Source organism: Oncorhynchus mykiss, chromosome 9, assembly GCF_057628025.1.
Source record: "Oncorhynchus mykiss isolate SJ-2025 chromosome 9, ASM5762802v1, whole genome shotgun sequence".
In the NCBI taxonomy this organism is placed as follows: Eukaryota; Metazoa; Chordata; class Actinopteri; order Salmoniformes; family Salmonidae; genus Oncorhynchus; species Oncorhynchus mykiss.
Window position 1 is genome coordinate 29,586,544 of NC_143030.1, and position 22,642 is coordinate 29,609,185.

Here is a 22,642-nt window from a genome sequence, read left to right on the forward strand (position 1 = left end):
CTGCCTCAGGGCCTGGACAGCTTGCTATCATCAACAGAAAAATGAATTCCCAAGTTTTTCAAGACATTTTGTAGGAGAATGTTAGGCTATCTGTCCATCAATTGAAGCTCAACAGAAGTTGGGTGATGCAACAGGACAACGACCCAAAACACAGAAGTAAATCAACAACAAAATGGCTTCAACAGAAGAAAATATGCCTTCTGGAGTGGCCCACTCAGAGTCCTGACCTCAACCCGATTGAGATGCTGTGGCATGACCTCGAGAGCGGTTCACACCAGTTATCCTAAGAGTATTGCTGAACTGAAACAGTTTTGTAAAGATGAATGGTCCAAAATTCCTCCTGACCGTTGTGCAGGTCTGATCCGCAACTACAGAAAACATTTGGTTGAGGTTATTGCTGCCAAAGGAGGGTCAACCAGTTATTAAATCCAAGGGTTCACATACTTTTCCCACCCTGCACTGTGAATGTTTACACTGTGCGTTCAATAAAGACATAAAAAAAAGTATAATTATTTGCATGTTATGAGTTTAAGCAGACTGTGTTTGTCTATTGTTGTGACCTAGATGAAGATCAGATCAAATTTTATGACCAATTTGTGCAGAAATCCAGGTAATTCCAAAGGGTTCACATGCTTTTTCTTGCCACTGCATGTTTGCTATTGTGAACAGAATGAATGAAGGGCATGTTTATAAATAGACAATTGTGAATACAGAGTTGGTATGTTATGTGTCATGTAGTAGATGACATTTGTGCATGCCATTTATTTTGTGTTACTTTGTCATGCAGTGGAGACAGTCAGATAAGTGTACTTGTGGATGTGTGCATGTGAATGTATAGACCTCCATGCTTCATTGCTTACACTCTTAGAAATAACGACTGCAAAAGGGTTCTTCAAAATGTCCCCATTGGAGAACCCTTTTGTGTCCCAGGTTGAAGGGTTCAATGTAGAACCTTCTGTGGAAAGGGTTCTACATGGAACCAAAAGGGCTCTTACCTGGAACAAAAAAAGGGTTCTTCGAAGGGTTATCTTATGGGGAGAGCCAAATAACGTTTTTAGGTTCTACATAACAGCTTTTATTGTGTAGCCACCCTCCTATTGGTCCGTTGGTCTTGCTGCATGGGTTTGCATTTTATGCATGGGGTGCTTTTGCTGCAGTATCTGTCTGTCTGTCCAGCCACTTAGCCATGGAGTATTGCAGCACGGTCACCAGTGCTTAAAGTCTACAAACCGTACATGATAGAATCTCATTATGTCACAGCCAGAGAGAAGAGGAGGAGAACCGTGGGTAGGAGGAGAGGAAACGGGAAGGGACGCCTGCCTGCCTGCCTGACTGACTCTCTGTGTTTGAAGGAGCCTCCTCCATGATGAGAGGTCACTGTAAACGTCCTTGCCTGTCCATCATCCATATACCACAGGGACCATCCACACTGCTCTCAGACACAGTCTGTTACTTCTCCCCAGCCCTGCAGTACAGCATTACCTCTCCCTACACAGGCCTGCAGTACAGCATTATCTCTCCCTACACAGGCCTGCAGTACAGCATTACCTCTCCCTACACAGGCCTACAGTACAGCATTACCTCTCCCTACACAGCCCTGCAGTACAGCATTACCTCTCCCTACACCGGCCTGCAGTACAGCATTACCTCTCCCTAAACAGGCCTGCAGTACAGCATTACCTCTCCCTACACAGGCCTGCAGTACAGCGTTACCTCTCCCTACACAGGCCTGCAGTACAGCGTTACCTCTCTCTACACAGGCCTGCAGTACAGCGTTTACCTCTCCCTACACAGGCCTGCAGTACAGCGTTACCACTATTTACCACTGGGTGGAGCTGTGATTCTGAGTTGCGTTTCTTCTCTTCAGGATTCCATATCCTCTCACCTAATTCTCTGCCACATTTTCACCATTAAGAAGCTGAAAAATCCACAGGTTTCCGGTGAGCGGTGGTGGAGGAGAAAACACACAATGAGAGAAACAAAAAATAACTGAATGATTAGTCACCAGCTTGAACCGTTTGGGAAGCTCATTGTAACAACTGCGGTTGCCCAACAACACAGTAAAAGCATTTAAAATCAATGGAATGAAATCAAGCTAGGCATTAAAAAGGAAAGGAAATTGTGGCTTTAGAGCTATTAGAACAGGTATAGATAGGCTGGTGAAGACGGGGGAGAAGGCTATCCTGGCGGTATGGCATCATGTTGAAAGCAGGGTGTATAATATGAGCTGTGTGTGGGGGAGGACTGTGTGTGTGTGTGTGTATGTGTGTGTGTGTGTGTGTGTGTGTGTGTGTGTGTGTGTGTGTGTGTGTGTGTGTGTGTGTGTGTGTGTGTGTGTATACGCATTCATGCTTGTGCTCCTGCGTATGCATTCGGAAAGTATTCAGACCCATTGACTTTTCCTACATTTTGTTACGTTACAGCCTTATTCTAAAATGGATTTTTTTTTAAATACACACAATACTTCACAATGACAAAGCGAAAACAGTTTTTTCGAAATGTTTGCAAATATATTCAAATTAACAAACAGAAATACCTTATTTACAGAACTATGAGACTCGAAATTGAGCTCAGGTGCATCCTGTTTCCACTGATCATCCTCATCTACAACTTGGAGTCCAACTGTGGTAAATTCAATTGATTGGACATGATTTGGAAAGGCACACACCTGTCTATGTGAGGTCCCACAGTTGACAGTGCATGTTAGAGCGGAAAAAAAAACATGAGGTCAAAGGAATTGTCCGTAGACCTCCGAGACAGGATTGTATTAACGCACAGATCTGGGGAAGGGTACCAGCATTGAAGGTCCCCAAGAACACAGTGGCCTCCGTCATTCTTAAGTGGAAGAAGTTTGGAACCTAGAGCTGGCCACCCGGCCAAACGGAGCAACTCGGGGGAGAAAGGCCTTGCTCAAGGACGTGACCAAGAACCCGATGGTCACTCTGACAGAGCTCAAGAGTTCCTCAGTGGAGATAGTTGTCCTTCTGGAAGGTTCTCCTATCTCTGCAGCACTCCACCAATCAGGCCTTTATGGTAGAATTGCCAGACTGAAGCCACTCCTCAGTAAAAGGCACATGACAGCGCACTTGGAGTTTGCCAAAAGGCATGTAAAGACTCTCAGGCCATAAGAAACAAGATTCTTTGGTCTGATGAAACCAAGATTAAACTCTTTGGCCTGCAGGCCAAGTATCAGGCATGGAGGAAACCTGGCACCATTCCTACGGTGAAGCATGGTGGTGGCAGCATCTTGCTGTGGGGGTGTTTTTCAGCAGCAGGGACTGGGAGACTAGTCAGGATTGAGGCAAAGATGAACAGAGCAGAATACAGAGAGATCCTTGATGAAAACCTGCTCCAGAGCGCTCAGGACCTCAGACTGGGGTGAAGGTTCACCTTCCAACAGGACAACGACCCTAAGCACACAGCCAAGACAATGCAGGACTGGCATCGGGACAAGTCTCTGCATGTCCTTGAGGGTTCGAGCCAGAGCCCGTACTTGAACCCGATCAAACATCTCTGGAGAGACCTGAAAATAGATGTGCAGCAACGCTCCCCATTGAACTTGACAGAGCTTGAAAGGATCTGCAGAGAAGAATTGGAGAAACTCCTCAAATACAGGTGTGCCAAGCTTGTAATCGGTATGTAATCGAGACAGTAATCGCTTCCAAAGGTGCGCCCGCAAGGTACTGAGTAAAGGGTCTGAATTCTTATGTATATAAGGTATTTCAGTTATTTATTTGTAATACATTTGCAAAAATGTATTGTGTGTAGATTTTAGAATACGGCGGTAACATAACAAAATGTGGAAAAAGTCAAGGGGTCTGAATACTTTCCGAATGGACTGTATGTGTGTGTGTCTGTGTGTTCTCCTGCATGTGTATGGGTAGCAGAGGATTTTTTTGATTAGCAAGGAGTAGAGTGAGTTGCAGGTCAGGTCTGACAGGTCAGGTCAACGCCATCAATATCCTCCCTCAGCCAACCAGGCAGTTAGTGGGGTGAAGGTAGTGTAAACGTAGAGCTCCTTAATGCATAGGGTTCCCCTCACGTCAACGACAAGGATACATAGAGGTCTCCTTTTCTCTGGGGATTACTAGAGCAGAGGTTGAGGGCATGTCCACTATGACAAAGTTCTTTGTGTTGTCCTATAGGCTATTATTAAGAAGTGTCATTACAGTAGCATAATATAATACCTCTCAAAAAATCAAATACTGGCAATGTACACTCCCTCTGCATGTAGTTGGACTGTTTGGCTCTATACTCCAGTATTTTGGATTTGAGATCAAACGTTTTATATGAGGCGAATGCACAGAATGCCACCTTTTTTATTTGAGTATATTTTCATACATACAATATATGTTTTACAGTTTATAAATGAAAGCACTCTATGCATCTAGTGGGTCCAACTGTACGTGTCATTATTATTTAGACAAATTCACTTATTGTGCATTTAAAGAGTCAAAGGTCTAGTTTTTATGCAATGTCTACATACAGTTTGTTCCTACAGTTACTTTTGTGTTGTGTTTCAGATTATGTTTAGTCCAATAGAAACAAATGGTAAATAATGTATTGTCATTTTGGAGTCACTTTTACTGTAAATTGTAAATAAGAATAGAATTGTTTCCTGAACACGTCTACAATAACGTGGATGCTACTTCACCATGATTACAGATTATCCTGAATGAATCGTGAATAATGATGAGTGAGAAAGTTCCAGAGGCATAGATATCTTACTCCCCTACACCCCCTCCCAAAAAATTCTAACCCCCCATGTTATTGGTAACAGCTACCGTGTTTTAGGGGAATGATCTTTGTACCTCTGTAACTTTCTATAGCTGCGTGTATGTGTGTTTTACAGCTGTCCAGGCGTGTATGTATGTATGTATGTATGTATGTATGTATGTATAGATGTGTCTGTAGTATAGCTGAGTATGTGTGGTATAGCATAGCTCAGTGTGGATCATTACAGTGGGACTGGTGGTGGGAGGGTGGGATCAGGGACAAAATCTCTAGAATCATGTCAGCTTTCCAAACTCATTAAATCTGTTTCAACCTGGTGAGCAAAAGCCCTCGCAGCAAAAAATATCTGACCCCTGCCATGTGGGAAGAATGGAGCTGCATTAGAAAGCGGATGTTTTACAGGCTCCTGACCAATTGTGCTATTTTGTGTCTTTTTTTTGTGTCTTTTTTTGCGCTGACGTGAACTTTTTTTTGTACACAATGTTTACGCCATCGTTTCCGATGACCAAATAGAGCTTCTAGATATTAGAACAGTTTTCACTAACCTTCACTTGGACGAGGATTTCTCTGGACCAAGCCCAAATCCCCGACAATCGAAGGAGGAGAAGACAGCGCTATATAGCGGCAGGTGCACGGGCACCCTGAAGAGACTGCGGCGGCAAGTGAATAAATCGTCTCCCTCTGTTCTATTGGCGAATGTCCAATCGCTGGAGAATAAACTGGACGAGCTCCGTTCGAGACTATCCTATCAACAGGACAGTAAGAAATGTAATATATTATGCTTCTCGGAGTCATATTATCCAAGGACATGGATAATATACATATAGCTGGTTTTTCTATGCATCGGCAGAACAGCAGAGTCCAGTAAGATCAAGGAGTGTCTCTCTTTGTCGACAACAGCTGGAGTGCAATCTCTAATATTACATTAAGGAAGTCTCAAGGTTCTGCTCGCCTTACTTAGAATACCTCATGATAAGCTGTGGAACATACTACTTAACAAGAGAGATTTCACCTGTATTTTTGTAGCTGTCTATTTACCACCATAAATCGATTCTGTCTCTAAGACCGCACTCAACGAGCTGTATACGGTCATAAACAAAGAAGAAAATGCTCATGCAGAGCTCTGGATGCCAGTGATTTTAATGCAGGGAAATTGAAATCAGTTTTACCTCATTTCTACCAGAAAGTCACCAGTGCAACTACAGGAGAAAAAAACCTCTAGATCTTTACTCCACACACAGAGATGCAATCAAAGCTCTCTCTTGCCCTCCATTTGGCAAATCTGACCATAACTCCTGACTCCTGCTTACAATCAAAAACTCAAACAGGAAGTACCAGTGACATGCTCAATACAGAAGTGGTCCGATGAATGGGACGCTAAACTACAGGACTGTTTCGCTAGTGACCGTACATACATATCCCAACCAGAAGCCATGGATTACAGGCAACATCTGCACTGAACTAATGACTAGAGCTGCTGCTTTCAAGGAGCGGGACAATAATCCGGGGGCTTATAAGATATCCCACTGCACCCTCCAACGAACCATCAAACAGGCAAAGCATTAATACAGGACTAAGATCAAATTATACTACACCAGCTCTGATGTTCATAACAGGGTTGCAAACTATCCCAGATTACAAAGGGAAACCCAGCCGAGAACTAACGAGTGACGCAAATCTATCAAACGAGCAAAATGCCTTCTATGCTTGCTTTGAGGCAAGTAACACTGAACCATGTGTGAGAGCACCAGCTGTTTCAGATGACTATATGATCACTCTCTCCGTAGCCGATGTGAGTAAGACCTCCATCAGGCCAGACGGATTACCAGGACACGTACTCAGAGCATGCGCTACCAGCTGGCAAGTGTCTTCACTGAAATGTTCAACCTATCCACAAACCAGTCTGTAATACCTACATTTTTTAACAAACCACCATAGTCCCTGTGACCAAGAACGCCATGGTAACCTATCTAAATGACTAGCTCCCGTAGCACTCACATATGCAGCCATAAAATGCTTTGAAAAGCTGGTCATGGCTCACAACACCATAATCCCCAAAACCCTGGCCTCACTCCAATTCACATATTACACACTCTATTGCAATCCACACTTCCCTTTCCCACCTGGATAAAAGGAACACCTACAGTTGAAGTCGGAAGTTTACATACAATTCAGCCAAATACATTTAAACTCAGTTTTTCATAATTCCTGACATTTAATCCTAGTAAAAATTACCTGTTTTAGGTCAGTTAGGATCACCACTATACTTTAAAAATGTGAAATGTTAGAATAATAGTAGAGATAATTATTTATTTCAGCTTCTATTTCTTTCATCACATTCCCAGTGGGTCAGAAGTTTACATACACTCACTCGAACACGCCCCCATTCACATCGACAGGGCTGGAGTGGAGCGAGTTGAGAGCTTCTTGTTCTTCAGTGTCCACTTCACTAAGGACCTATCATGGCCCAAACACACCAACACAGTCGTGTAGAGGACATGACAATGTCTCTTCACCCCCAGGACGCTCTCAGATCCTCAAACAGTTCTACAGCTGCACCATTGAGAGCATCTTGACTGGCTGCATCACCTCTTGGTATGGAAACTGCTCGACATCCAACCGCAAGGCGCTACAGAGGGTAGCGGTTATGACCCAATATGTCACTGGGGTCGAATTCCCTGCCATCCAGGACCTCTATAGCAGGCTTTGTCAGAGAAAGGCCCTAACGATTGTCAAGAACTCCAGCTACCCAAGTCATGGACTGTTCTCTCTGCTACTGCACAGCAAGTGGTAGCAGAGTGCCAAGTCTGGGACCAAAAGACTCCTGAACATCTTGGTGTTCATAAGACTGCTGAGCAGTTAGTCAAATGGCCTCCCTGACTACTTACATTGACCCTCTTTATTTTTGGCAATGACTCTCTTACACTGGCTCCATACACACTCACTATACTCTAACCAGACACTCACACATACAGTACTAAACTGACAATCCAACACACACACACACACACACACACACACACACACACACACACACACACACTGCCGCTACTCTGTTTATTATACATCCTGATTGCCTAGTCACTTTTACCCATACCTACATGTACATACCGTATTGCCTCAACTACCTCATACCCCTGCACATTGACGCGGCGCATGTGACCAATAACTATTGATTTGAGGGGGAGTGGGAGGGGTGTTCCTAATGGTTGGTGTACTTAGTGTACATGCACCAGTATGAATGAATGATTGTGTACCCCCCCCCAGCAAATCACTCTGTCAGTGTGCGAGCATGCCTTTCCAGTGTCAAAGGCTTTGCCCCCCAAGTTCAGCTCACAGGAGAAAGACGGGGAAGGGACATTAGCTACATAGCTATTTAAGCTACATGACTTTAGTGGCTCAATCTCTGCGTTTGCAGCAGGAATGACTGCTATGAAAGCCGATACATATTAAACTAGTTGGTCTGGAGAGATACTTATGAAAGATGATGCCACAAACTTACTGCACCATTGAGGCTCCTCTACCGGCAACACAACTTTTCTTTCTCCTGCCTGAGACTGAATTCTGCAGTCATTAAAAAGTCCAGGGAAGTTTGACGCACCTGTTTTGTTTCCAGGGGAGAGGAAGTAAAGGCTTTGTGTAAATGTTGGCCGCGGCGCTGGACAAAGGAGGTGAGGTTGTTTTATTTTTTTGTTTGTTAATGCATTCAAATCAGTCCTGGTTGCAATACGGGGCCTTTACAATGGCTATTATTAGGGCTGACAAGCCATTCATTCCAATTACAATTACCAAAACACTGGGAGAAGCATGCAAGGCAAATGTAAGTGAAATTGATTACATCTCACAGCCACTATCTGCCAATTGATGACCTGGTATCGATCCTTTGCTTGTGCTGTTCAATTCAATGTGTGGTTGTGAGGGGTATACGTGTGCGCACGCACATACGTGCATGTGCGTGTGTGAGGGTTTGTTAGTGTGTGTGTGTGTACGCTGGTGCTCACACCCGCTGAGTGGGCTCCCTTGCCACCTATTGGCTGTGATTAGCTGGTTGTAAAGATCTATGGAGTAATGTGTTAAGATGGGGCTGAAATGCATCGTCTCTTCTGATAAATTAGAAAGCATCACATGCGGGTAAGTACATTACATGCATACATATATGAACAAGAACAGCTCCCATTGGTAGTGACTGTTGAATGCAGTGTTCCCTATTAGGCTTACGTAGACAGACAAGTACTTGATGTTCTAGATGTGTGTGTACTAGATATCCACCAAAATATAAATGAATGTGTGTGATGCTCAAGTACTGGGTCAGTTCTACTTCCTCGGTCATCTCAACTTTGACCCTCTTCCCCCACGTTTACCCCAATGAGAAGATGATATGGATCTTTGGTTGCTTTTTGGAAAGAAAACCATGACAACAGAGAGTGAAACAGCAGCATTCCTCTGCAGATCTCAACCCTGGAACTGGAAGAGAAAAACACCAACATTAGGTAGGGATCAAGCGACAGGAGAAAAAGGAAGAAAAAAAAGAGAGATATAGACCAACAGATAAAATAGCTTGAAAGTTTGAGATAAGAAGGCCAAAAAGATACAGAAAGCGAGAGAGAAACGCTGCATAGAAGATGGACCAATCACGTCGTGTCTCTTTACCTGACGCAGGTTGCGGGTGACGCGCACATCGTGCCAGGTGTTGTCGTTGAACTTCCCGTTGACGGGCTCCACCAGTGCCTCGAAAGCGCCCGAGCCCAAGTTGATGACCAGCCACACGGCGCCGCTCTTCAACGACAGGTTGACGTAGTCGGCCGACTTGCCCGTGTGCAGCATGAGTCCGTTGCGCTGCAGCGTGCGGAAGGAGAGCGTGATCTCGTCCGTGCTGCTCTGGATGGGCGTCAGCGACAGGTCGTAGCAGAAGAACTCGTTCCCCTTGAAGGTGGCCACCGACTCTTCCTTCCCTGGAGAGAGAGGAGAATGGAGAGAGAGAGAGAGAGGGATGAGGTTTTACAGTAATTGTTGGTCAATGGAGGACTGAGCATATACATGGCCTTCAGAAAGTATTCCTACCCCTTTATTTATTCTGCATTTTGTTGTGTTACAGCCTGAATTCAAAATGGATTACATTTTTTTTTTTACAGTATCCCATAATGACAAATTGAAAACATATTTTTAGACATTTTTGCAAATCTATTAAACTGAATTACAGAAATATTTAATTTACATAAGTATTCACACCCCTGAATCATGAGCTATACAAGCATTTTCAAGTCTTGCCATAGATTTTCAACTAGATATAAGTCAGAACTGTAACTCGGCCACTCAGGAACATTCACTGTCTTCTTGGTAAACAACTCCAGTGTAGATTTGCCCTTGTATTTTAGGTTATGGTCCTGCTAAAAGGTAAATTCATCTTCCAGTGTCTGGTGGAAAGCAGACTGAACCAGGTTTTTTTTTAGGATTTTGCATGTGTTTAGCTCCATTCTGTTTCTTTTTTATCCTGAAAAACTCCTCTGTCCTTACAATTACAAGCATACCCAGAACATGATGTATCCACCACTATACTTAAAATTACAGAGAGTGGTAATCAGTAATGCGCTGGATTAGATTTGCCCCAAACATAACACTTTGTATTCTAGACAAAAGTTAATTGCTTAGTCACATTTTTTGCTGTTTTACTTTTGTTGCAAACAGGATGCATGTTTTTTGAATATGTTTTTATTATGTACAAGCTGCCTTCTTTTCACTGTCAGTTAGTTAGTATTAGTATTGTGGAGTAACTATTAGTATTGTGGAGTAGTATTGTTAGTATTGTGGAGTAACTACAATGTTGTTGATCCATTCTCAGTTTTCTCCTCTCACAGCCATTACAAACTCTAACTGTGTTAAAGTCACCATTGGAGTGGTTTCCTTCCTCTCTAGCAATGGAATTAGGAAGGACACCTTTATTTTTGTAGTGACTGGGTGTATTAATACACCATCCAAAGTGTAATTAATAACTTCACCATGCTCAAATGGATATTCAATTTCTGCCTTTTTAATTTTTTACCCATCTACTAATAGGTTCCCATCTTTGCGAGGCATTGGAAAATCTCGCTGGTCTTTGCGGTTGAATCTGTGTCTGAAATTCACTGCTCGACCTTGCAGATAATTGTATGTGTGGGGTATAGAGATGAGCTAGTCCTTCAAAAATCATGTTACACACTGTTATTTCACACAGAGTGAATCCATGCAATTTACGTGACTTGTTAAGCACATTTTTATTCCTGAGCTTATTTAGGCTTGCCATAACAAAGGGGTTGAATACCTATTGACTCAAGATATTTCTGCTTTTCATTGACAATGAATTTGCAAAAACACAAAAAAAAATTACAACATAATTATACATTGACAAAAAATATATAAATATATAAATATAAATATAATCCTAATTCAGGCTGTAACACAACAAAATGTGGAAAAAGTCAAGGGGTGTGAACTTTCTGGAGGCACTGTAGATCTGGCAGCACTGCTGTTAGGTGTGTTGATGTATTGGTGAAACGCATCAAAAATCATGAAAGAAATCATGAAACCGTAGTAGTGAGAGTGAGAGGTGTGAGTGCTTGTTTGACATCCTTGTTCTTATTGTCAGTCAACAGTTAAAGCAGACAGCTCACACTACGGACACCTGCCAAGTCCCATTGAAACGACAGGGAAAGACACCATTTCCTCATGTCATTCCTGTCATTCTGTCATAAGAATGACTAAAGACGGCTCTCCACACAACATGGAAACTCATAACTCTTCTCATTTACTTCTCTATGACCACGTACAGTGGCAAGAAAAGGTATGTGAACCCTTTGGAAATACCTGGATTTCTGCATAAATTGGTCACAAAACTTGATCTGATCTTCATCTGGGTCAACAATAGACAAATACAGTCCACTTAAAAGAATAACACACAAACAATTATACGTCTTTATTGAACACACTGTGTAAACATTCAGTGCAGGGTGGGACAAGTATGTGAACCCTTGGATTTAATAACTGGTTGACCCTCCTTTGGCAGCAATAACTTCAACCAAATGTTTTCTGTAGTTGCGGATCAGACCTGCACAACGGTCAGGAGGAATTTTGGACAATTCCTCTTTACAAAATTGTTTCAGTTCAGCAATATTCCTGGGATGTCTGGTGTGAACTGCTCTCTTGAGGTCATGCCACAGCATCTCAATCAGGTTGAGGTCAGGATTCTGACTGGGCCACTCCAGAATGAAGCCATTCTGTTGTTGATTTACTTCTGTGTTTTGGGTCGTTGTCCTGTTGCATCACCCAACTTCTGTTGAGCTTCAATTGGCGGACAGATAGGTTAACATCCTCCTGCAAAATGTCTTGATACACTTGGGAATTCTTTTTTTTTTTCTCCACACATGGTGTTGTGTGTTCCTTCCAAACAACTCAACTTTAGTTTAATCTATCCACAGAATATTTTGCCAGTAGCGCTGTGGAACATCCAGGTGCACTTTTGCAAACTTCAGATGTGTAGCAATGTTTTTTTTGTTGTTGACAGCAATGGCTTCTTCCGTGGTGTCCTCCCATGAACACCATTCCTGTTTAGTGTTTTATGTATCATAGACTCGTCAACAGATGTTAGCATGTTCCAGAGATTTATGTAAGTCTTTAGCTGACACTCTAGGATTCTTCTTAACCTGAATGAGCATTCTACGCTGTGCTCTTGTAGTCATCATTGCAGGATGGTCACTCCTAGGGAGAGTAGCAACTGCTTTCTCCATTTATAGACAATTTGTCTTACCGTAGACTGATGAAAATCAAGGCTTTTAGAGATACTTTTGTAACCCTTTCCAGCTTTATGCAAGTCAACAATTATTAATCTTAGGTCTTTTGAGATCTCTTTTGTTCGAGGCATGGTTCCCATCAGGCAATGCTTCTTGTGGATAGCAAACTCAAATTTTGTGAGTGTTTTTTAAAGGGCAAGGCAGCTCTAACCAACATCTCCAATCTTGTCTCATTGATTGGACTCCAGGCTGGCTGACTCCTGATTCAAATTAGTTAGCCTAGGGGTTCATATACTTTTTCCAAACTACACTGTGAATGTTTAAATGATGTATTCAATATAGACAAGAAAAATACAATAATTGTGTGTTTCTAGTTTAACTATTGTTGGGACCTAGTTGAAGATCACATTTGATGACGAATTTATGCAGAAATCCAGGTAATTCCAAAGGACTCACATACTTTTTCTTGCCACTGTACCTCTGTGTACCATGGTCTATCAACATGCTGCCTTCCCAACAGTCCAGTGATCCACACTGACAACACTGTCTTGTTGTAATTTCCCCATGCCCCCTAGTCTGTGTAGGGGATCCAGCTCTGATAATGAGGTTTACCAGGAAATCAGGGGGAATCAAGGGGAACCCTCACTGGATTGGATAATCCCATTCATCCCAAAAATGTATTACTGCAAATCACTCTAATCCCTAGACACATTTCCCAGGGGAGGGTGGAGTCGAGATGGCCACATAGATTGAGAGACACCATCTCCTGAGCACTGAGTTACAATCTGGAGCTAAGAGTGGTGGGACTGGTGGCGCGAGTGGCGGGACTGGTGGCGGGACTGGTGGCGGGACTGGTGGCGCGAGTGGCGGAACTGGTGGCGCGAGTGGCGGGACTGGTGGAGCCGAGAGTGGCGGGACTGGTAGACCCAAGAGCGGCGGGACTGGTGGAGCCGAGAGTGGAGCCGAGAGTGGCGGGAGTGGAGCCGAGAGTGGCGGGAGTGGAGCCGAGAGTGGAGCCGAGAGTGGAGCCGAGAGGGGAGCCGAGAGTGGAGCCGAGAGTGGAGCCGAGAGTGGAGCCGAGAGTGGCGGGAGTAGAGCCGAGAGTGGAGCCGAGAGTGGCGGGAGTGGAGCCGAGAGTGGAGCCGAGAGTGGCGGGAGTGGAGCCGAGAGTGGAGCCGAGAGTGGCGAGAGTGGAGCCGAGAGTGGCGGGAGTGGAGCCGAGAGTGGCGGGAGTGGAGACGAGAGTGGAGCCGAGAGTGGAGCTGAGAGTGGAGCCGAGAGTGGCGCCGAGAGTGGAGCCGAGAGTGGCGGGAGTGGAGCCGTGAGTGGAGCCGAGAGTGGCGAGAGTGGAGCCGAGAGTGGAGCCGAGAGTGGAGGGAGTGGAGCCGAGAGTGGCGGGAGTGGAGCCGAGAGTGGAGCCGAGAGTGGAGCCGAGAGTGGAGCCGAGAGTGGAGCCGAGAGTGGAGCCGAGAGTGGCGGGAGTGGAGCCGAGAGTGGCGGGAGAGGAGCCGAGAGTGGAGCCGAGAGTGGCGGGAGTGGAGCCGAGAGTGGCGGGAGTGGAGCCGAGAGTGGCGGGAGTGGAGCCGAGAGTGGCGGGAGTGGAGGGAGTGGAGCCGAGAGTGGCGGGAGTGGAGCCGAGAGTGGAGCCGAGAGTGGAGCCGAGAGTGGCGGGAGTGGAGACGAGAGTGGAGCCGAGAGTGGAGCCGAGAGTGGCGCCGAGAGTGGAGCGAGAGTGGCGGGAGTGGAGCCGAGAGTGGAGCCAAGAGTGGCGGCAGTGGAGCCGAGAGTGGAGCCGAGAGTGGAGCCGAGAGTGGAGGCGGGACTGGTGGACCCGAGAGTGGCGGGACTGGTGGAGCCAAGAGTGGCGGGAGTGGAGCCGAGAGTGGAGCCGAGAGTGGAGCCGAGAGTGGCGGGAGTGGAGCCGAGAGTGGAGCCGAGAGTGGAGTCGAGAGTGGAGTCAAGAGTGGAGCCGAGAGTGGAGCCGAGAGTGGCGGGAGTGGAGCCGAGAGTGGAGCCGAGAGTGGCAGGAGTGGAGCCGAGAGTGGAGACGAGAGTGGAGCCGAGAGTGGCGGGAGTGGAGCCGAGAGTGGAGCCGAGAGTGGCGGGAGTGGAGCCGAGAGTGGCGGGAGTGGAGCCGAGAGTGGCGGGAGTGGAGCCGAGAGTGGAGCCGAGAGTGGAGCCGAGATTGGTGGCGGGAGTGGAGCCGAGAGTGGCGGGAGTGGAGCCGAGAGTGGAGCCGAGAGTGGAGCCGAGAGTGGCGCCGAGAGTGGAGCCGAGAGTGGCGGGAGTGGAGCCGAGAGTGGAGCCGAGAGTGGCGGGAGTGGAGCCGAGAGTGGAGCTGAGAGTGGAGCCGATAGTGGAGCCTAGAGTGGAGCCGAGAGTGGAGCCGAGAGTGGCGGGAGTGGAGCCGTGAGTGGAGCCGAGAGTGGCGAGACTGGAGCCGAGAGTGGAGCCGAGAGTGGAGCCGGGAGTGGAGCCGGGAGTGGCGGGAGTGGAGCCGAGAGTGGAGCCAAGAGTGGAGCCGAAAGTGGAGCCGAGAGTGGCGGGAGTGGAGCCAAGAGTGTAGCCGAGAGTGGAGCCGAGAGTGGCAGGGGTGGAGCCGAGAGTGGCGAGACTGGAGCCGAGAGTGGAGCCGGGAGTGGAGCCGGGAGTGGCGGGAGTGGAGCCGAGAGTGGAGCCAAGAGTGGAGCCGAGAGTGGAGCCGAGAGTGGCGGGAGTGGAGCCGAGAGTGGAGCCGAGAGTGGAGCCGAGAGTGGAGCCGAGAGTGGCGGGGGTGGAGCCGAGAGTGGAGCCGAGAGTGGCGGGAGTGGAGCCGAGAGTGGAGCCGAGAGTGGAGCCGTGAGTGGAGCCGAGAGTGGCGAGAGTGGAGCCGAGAGTGGAGCCGAGAGTGGAGCCGGGAGTGGAGCCGGGAGTGGAGCCAAGAGTGGCGGGAGTGGAGCCGAGAGTGGAGCCAAGAGTGGAGCCGAGAGTGGAGCCGAGAGTGGCGGGAGTGGAGCCGAGAGTGGAGCCGAGAGTGGCGTGGGTGGAGCCGAGAGTGGAGCCGAGAGTGGCGGGAGTGGAGCCGAGAGTGGCGGGAGTGTAGCCGAGGGTGGAGCCGAGAGTGGCAGGAGTGGAGCCGTGAGTGGCGGGAGTGGAGCCGTGAGTGGCGGGTGTGGAGCCGAGAGTGGCGGGAGTGGAGCCGAGAGTGGTGGGAGTGGAGCCGAGAGTGGAGCCGAGAGTGGAGCCGAGAGTGGCGGGAGTGGAGCCGAGAGTGGAGCCGAGAGTGGCGGGAGTGGAGCCGAGAGTGGAGCCGAGAGTGGCGAGAGTGGAGCCGAGAGTGGAGCCGAGAGTGGCGGGAGTGGAGCCGAGAGTGGCAGGAGTGGAGCCGAGAGTGGAGCCGAGAGTGGAGCCGAGAGTGGAGCCGAGAGTGGCGGGAGTGGAGCCGAGAGTGGCAGGAGTGGAGCCGAGAGTGGAGCCGAGAGTGGCGGGAGTGGAGCCGAGAGTGGCGGGAGTGGAGCCGAGAGTGGAGCCGAGAGTGGCGGGAGTGGAGCCGAGAGTGGAGCTGAGAGTGGCGGGAGTGGAGCCGAGAGTGGCGGGAGTGGAGCCGAGAGTGGAGCCGAGAGTGGCGGGAGTGGAGCCGAGAGTGGCGGGAGTGGAGCCGAGAGTGGCGGGATGCAGCCTTAGGTGATACAGACTTAGAGAGGACACGGACTAATTTTCTATAGACATAGGATTGCTGTAATGTCACTAATGTGTTAAAATAATGACTTTTCAAGCACATCAGTTATGGTGATTTGACTATGTATATAACAAGTCTGATTTTATGGAACATTAAGTAATACAGGCTTTTCTTTTCAAATGTCAGTCATCCAAAATATAGGAACGCCTGCACATACATTATTGTGAACATGCACGCAGGCACACACGCGCACACACAAAAACACTATCACCCACAAATGAGGGAGCCAATGAATCCTCTGCTTAAAGAGACAACTATTTAAGGGGGCTTTTTGTTTGAAATTGGAATTCAGAGTAAGCTCAGATGAGGCGGAAAGGCATCATGGCGTGGAGGTAGAGAGAGGTAGGTAGGTAGGTAGGTAGGTAGGTAGGTAGGTAGGTAGGTAGGTAGGTAGGTAGGTAGGTAGAGAGGGAGGTAGAGAGAGAGATATTTATATATTGTAAACAGAATCCTCACGGTCACTGTGAGTGGCGTCATGCCCATAGGGGGCACAGAGGCACGTGCCCCGTCAGATTTGTTCTGCATATATATATTATGCAGTTGAAGTCGGAAGTTTACATACACTTAGGTTGGAGTCATTAAAACTAGTTTTTCAACCACTCCACAAATTTCTTGTTAATTAACAAACTATAGTTTTGGCAAGTCGGTTAGGACATCTACTTTGTGCATGACGCAAGTCATTTTTCCAACAATTGTTCACAGACAGATTATTTCACTTATAATTCACTGTATCACAATTCCAGTGGGTTCAGAAGTTTACACACACTAAGTTGACTGTGCCTTTAAACAACTTGGAAAATTCCAGAAAAATATGTTATTGCTTTAGAAGCTTCTGATAAGCTAATTTACATTATTTGAGTCAATAGGAGGTGTACCTGTGGATGTATTTCAAGGCCTACCTTAAACTCAGTGCCTCTTTGCTTGACATCATGGAAAAATCAAAAGAAATCAGCCAAGACCTCAGAAAAAAAATTGGAGACCTCCAAGTCTGGTTCATCATTGGGAGCAATTGCCAAACACCTGAAGGTACCACGTTCATCTTTACAAACAATAGTATGCAAGTATAAACACCATGGGACCACACAGCTGTCATACCGCTCAGGAGGAGATGAACGTACTTTGGTAAGAAAGGTGCAAATCAATCCCAGAACAACAGCAAAGCACCTTGTGAAGATGCTGGAAGAAACAGGTACAAAAGTATATATATCCACAGTAAAACAAGTCCTATATCGACATAACCTGAAAGGCCGCACAGCAAGGAAGAAGCCACTGCTCCAAAACCGCCATTAAAAAAAAGCCAGACTACAGTTTGCAACTGCACATGGGGACAAAGATCGTACTTTTTGGAGAAATGTCCTCTGGTCTGATGAAACAAAAATAGAACTGTTTAGCCATAATGACCATAATTATGTTTGGAGGAAAATGGGGGAGGCTTGCAAGCCGAAGAACACCATCCCAACCGTGAAGCACGGGGTGGCAGCATCATGTTGTGGGGGTGCTTTGCTGCAGGAGGGACTGATGCACTTCACAAAATACATGGCATCATGAGGTAGGAAAATTATGTGGATATATTGAAGCAACATCTCAAGACATCAGTCAGGAAGTTAAAGCTTGGTGGCAAATGGGTCTTCCAAATGGACAATGACCCCAAGCATCCTTCCAAAGTTGTGGCAAAATGGCTTAAGGACAACAAAGTCAAGGTATTGGAGTGGCCATCACAAAGCCCCGACCTCAATCCTATAGAAAATGTGTGGGCAGAACTGAAAGAGCGTGTGTGAGCAAGGAGGCCTACAAACCTGACTCAGTTACACCAGCTCTGTCAGGAGGAATGGGCCACAATTCACCCAACTTATTGTGGGAAGCTTGTGGAAGGCTACCCGAAACATTTGACCCAAGTTAAACCATTTAAAGGCAATGCTACCAAATACTAATTGAGTGTATGTGAACTTCTGACCCACTGGGAATGTGATGAAAGAAATAAAAGCTGAAATATATCACTCTACTATTATTCTGACATTTCACATTCTTAAAATAAATTGGTGATCCTAGCTGACCCAAGACAGGATTAAATGTCAGGAATTGTGAAAAACACTTCCAACTTCAACTGTATATCTATTTCTCTTTAATACTGTTTGCCATATTTTATGAAGTTAACTAAAGCTATCCCAGATATGTTCTCAATCTCCCAACCTCATAGCGAGCCACCAAGAAGCCATTTCAGGCTAAAAATCTGGTTATTTAGACAAGCTAGCTATTCTATCTTAGCTGGCATGCCTGCTGGCAAGTTCGGCAGTCTTTAGAAATCAAGCAATAACTAAATTTACTGAATAAGACAGATTTTAGCAGCGATACAGAGAGGCATATCTGGTTTCTTTAAAAAAAGAACCACTAGCCAGAAGGATACAGACAGCCCAAGAGCTACGCAGATTTTTTTTTAAATTTTTTTTTACATATAATTAAGCATTAGGATTATAGATTTAGATTGCAGGAGTTTGAAAAACAACATTTTCCAATTCTCCCAAGGGACCATCCCGAAGCCACCCTCAAATACTTTGTGCTACCTCTGAGTGTTGGGGGGTATGACGCCCCTGGTCTCTGTGGTGCTGATGTAGTATGAACAAAAGCGTGGCAAATGGATCGATGCAGCCATTTTCAATTATGTATTAAGTTGGGGGAGAGAGAGAGGAAAAAGCAGAAAAAAACAACTGCAACGAGCAGCTTGTGATTGCTTTCTATGAGCTGTGGTGTCAGAAGATAGAGATTGAGCTGCTTGGAATGAAAGGAGGCAGCTAGCAGATAATATATATATTTCAGGTTTTTTGGGGGGGAGGGGGTGGTTTAGGTAATGTTAATGTACTCACTGGTGGCTGACAAAAAGGAAACAAAAAAAGAAGATACTGCCTGAGCACTCAGACTGACAGGAAAGGACAAGGGGACGCATTTCACCGTCGCACGACGACACTGTATTGATGAAATGGGGCTAGTGCCATCTCTGACCGTGGCATGATGCATCGCTGCGCAGCGTACAATAAGACATCTTCCGAAACCTATTGGAGGTCTCTCTCCATCTTTCTCTCTCCCTTTCTCTCTCTCTCTCTCTCTCTCTCCCTTTCTCTCTTCCTACCTCTCTCCATCTTTCTCTCTGCTTGTCTACCTACCTCTCTCTCTGCCTGTCTCTCTCATCTCTCCCTGCCTGTCTTTCTCTTCTTTCTCTTTCTCTCTCCCTGCCTGTCTCTCTCTTCTCTCTCTCGCTCCCTGCCTGTTGCTCTCTTCTCTCTCTCTCTCTCTCTCTCCCTGCCTGTCTCTCTCTTCTCTCTCTCGCTCCCTGCCTGCCTGTCTCTCTCTTCTCTCTCCCTGCCTGTCTCTCTTCTCTCTCTCGCTCCCTGCCTGTCTCTCTTCTCTCTCTCTCCCTGCCTGTCTCTCTCTTCACTCTCTCTGCCTGTCTCTCTCGCTCCCTGCCTGTCTCTCTCTTCTCTCTCCCTGCCTGTTTCTCTTGTCTTTCTCTCTCCCTGCCTGTCTCGCTCTCTCTCTCCCTGCCTGTCTCTCTCTTCTCTCTCTGCTTGCCCTTCTCTCTCTTCTCTCTCCCTGCCAACAAAGCAAATTAAACAAAACAAAGACAAAAACAGACATTAAAAGTAAACATTACACACAGAAAACATTTCAAGAGAGTAACAACCATTAAAACATTATATTATTAGTGATTAAAAAAATGTAGTATAACATTTAAAATGCTACCGTATGTACAATGTTTTGATACTCTCTCTCTCTCTGTCCCTAACTCCCTCTCTCACCCACCCACCAGCTCAAATCTCTTTTTATATAGCCGGAGCGCTTACAGTGGTTGACTCAGTGTAGCAATACGCAGGAGTCAGGACACACCTAAGGCTGGATGTGCTGGCATAATCTCCAAATCGCTTAATGCAACACATCACAGGATAATGGTGGCTTGCTTGCTGGTTATCGTGCAGAACGCCCTGTGCTCCCTCGTTTTTCTCAGAAGAAATAAGGGAAGCCTTGTTTGAGCATGAGCAGCTCTCGCTCTCTAAATTCATTTCAGTATACATTTCTGGACTGCAACATTGTAAGATTGTGCCCTCTGTATACACTGAGTGTACAAAACATTAAGGGCACCTTCCTAATATTGAGTTGCACCCTCCCCCCTTTTGCCCTCAGAAAAGACTAAATTCGCCGGGGCATGGACTCTACAAGCTGTTGAAAGCATTCCACAGGGACGCTGGCCCATGTTGAATCCAATGTTTCCCACAGTTGTGTCAAGTTGGCTGGATGCCCTTAGGGTTGTGGACCATTCTTAATACACACGGGAAACTGTTGAGCGTGAAAAACCCAGCCGCGTTGCAGTTCTTGAAACAGACCGGTGCACCTACTACCATACCCAGTTCAAAGGCATCTAAATATTTTGTCTTGCCCATTCACCGTTTGAATTGCATGCATATACTACCATTCAAAAGTTTGGGGTCACTTAGAAATGTCCTTGTTTTTAAAGGAAAAGCTAATACTGGTCCATTAAAATAACATCAAACTGATCATAAATACAGTGTAGACATTGTTAATGTTGTAAATGACTATTGTAGCTGGAAAAAGCTGGGGGGGGGGGGGTGTTCTGGAATATCTACAGTACATAGAAGGCCAGCATCCCGGAGTCGCCTCTTCACTGTTGACGTTGAGACTGGTGTATTACGGGTACTATTTAATGGAGCTGCCCATTGACTTGTGTGGCGTCTGTTTCTCAAACTAGACCCTCTAATGTACTTGTCCTCTTGCTCAGTTGTGCACCGGGGCCTCCCACTTCTCTTTCTATTCTAGTTAGAGACAGTTTGCGCTGTTCTGTGAAGGGAGTAGTACACAGCGTTGAATGAGATCTTCAGTTTCTTGGCAATTTCTCACATGGAATAGCCTTCATTTCTGAGAACAAGAATAGACTGACGAGTTTGAGAAGAAAGTCTTTGTTTCGGGCCTTTTTGAGCCTGTAGTCGAATCCACAAATGCTGATGCTCCAGATACACAACTAGTCTAAAGGCGGACAGTTTTATTGCTTCCTTAATCAGCACAGCAGTTTTCAGCTGTGCTAACATAATTGCAAAAGGGTTTTCTAATGATTAATTAGCCTTTTAAAATGATAAACTTGGATTAGCTAACACAACGTGCCATTGGAACACAGGAGTGACGGTTGCTGATAATGGGCCTCTATACTTCTATGTATGTACAGTTGGGCAAAAAAGTATTTAGTCAGCCACCAATTGTGCAAGTTCTCCCACTTAAAAAAGATGAGAGAGAACTGTAATTTTCATCATAGGTACATTTCAACTATGACAGACAAAATGAGAGAAAGAAATCCAGAAAATCACATTGTAGGATTTTTAATGAATTTATTTGCAAATTTTGGTGGAAAATAAGTATTTAGTCAATAACAAAAGTTTATCTCAATACTTTGTTATATACCCTTTGTTGGCAACGACAAAGGTCAAACGTTTTCTGTAAGTCTTCACAAGGTTTTCACACACTGTTGCTGGTATTTTGGCCCATTCCTCCATGCAGATCTCCTCCAGAGCAGTGATGTTTTGGGGCTGTTGCTGGGCAACACGGACTTTCAACTCCCTCCAAAGATTTTCTATGGGGTTGAGATCTGGAGACTGGCTAGGCCACTCCAAGACCTTGAAATGCTTCTTACAAAGCCACTCCTTCGTTGCCCGGGCGGTGTGTTTGGGATCATTGTCATGCTGAAAGACCCAGCCACGTTTCATCTCCAATGCCCTTGCTGATGGAAGGAGGTTTTCACTCAAAATCTCACGATACATGGCCCCATTCATTCTTTCCTTTACACGGATCAGTCATAATCGTCCCTTTGCAGAAAAACAGCCCCAAAGCATGATGTTTCCACCCCCATGCTTCACAGTAGGTATGGTGTTCTTTGGATGCAACTCAGCATTCTTTGTCCTCCAAACACGACAAGTTAAATTTTTACCAAAAAGTTATATTTTGGTTTCATCTGACCATGTGACATTCTCCCAATCTTCTTCTGGATCATCCATATGCTCTCTAGCAAACTTCAGACGGGACCGGACATGTACTGGCTTAAGAAGGGGGACATGTCTGGCACTGCAGGATTTGAGTCCCTGGCGGCGTAGTGTGTTACTGATGGTAGGCTTTGTTACTTTGGTCCCAGCTCTCTGCAGGTCATTCACTAGGCCCCCCCCCCCCCCCGTGTGCTTCTGGGATTTTTGCTCACCGTTCTTGTGATCATTTTTACCCCACTGGGTGAGATCTTGCATGGAGCCCCAGATCGAGGGAGATTATCAGTGGTCTTGTATGTTTTCCATTTCCTAATAATTGCTCCCACAGTTGATTTCTTCAAACCAAGCTGCTTACCTATTGCAGATTCAGTCTTCCCAGCCTGGTGCAGGTCTAC

The 22,642-nt window shown here is 46.1% G+C and overlaps 1 protein-coding gene across 13 annotated transcripts in view; it reads right to left on the minus strand.

The window, feature by feature from the left end:
- The window catches only part of nrxn2b (neurexin 2b), a 1,005,166-nt gene that overhangs the window by 572,216 nt on the left and 410,308 nt on the right, over positions 1–22,642 (minus strand). For all 13 annotated transcript variants that reach the window (XM_090183934.1, XM_036987703.2, XM_036987702.2 and 10 more), the window contains one exon: positions 9,385–9,686. In XM_090183934.1, the coding sequence (XP_090040060.1) occupies positions 9,385–9,686 (302 nt within the window). The remainder of the gene's footprint in view (positions 1–9,384; positions 9,687–22,642) is intronic.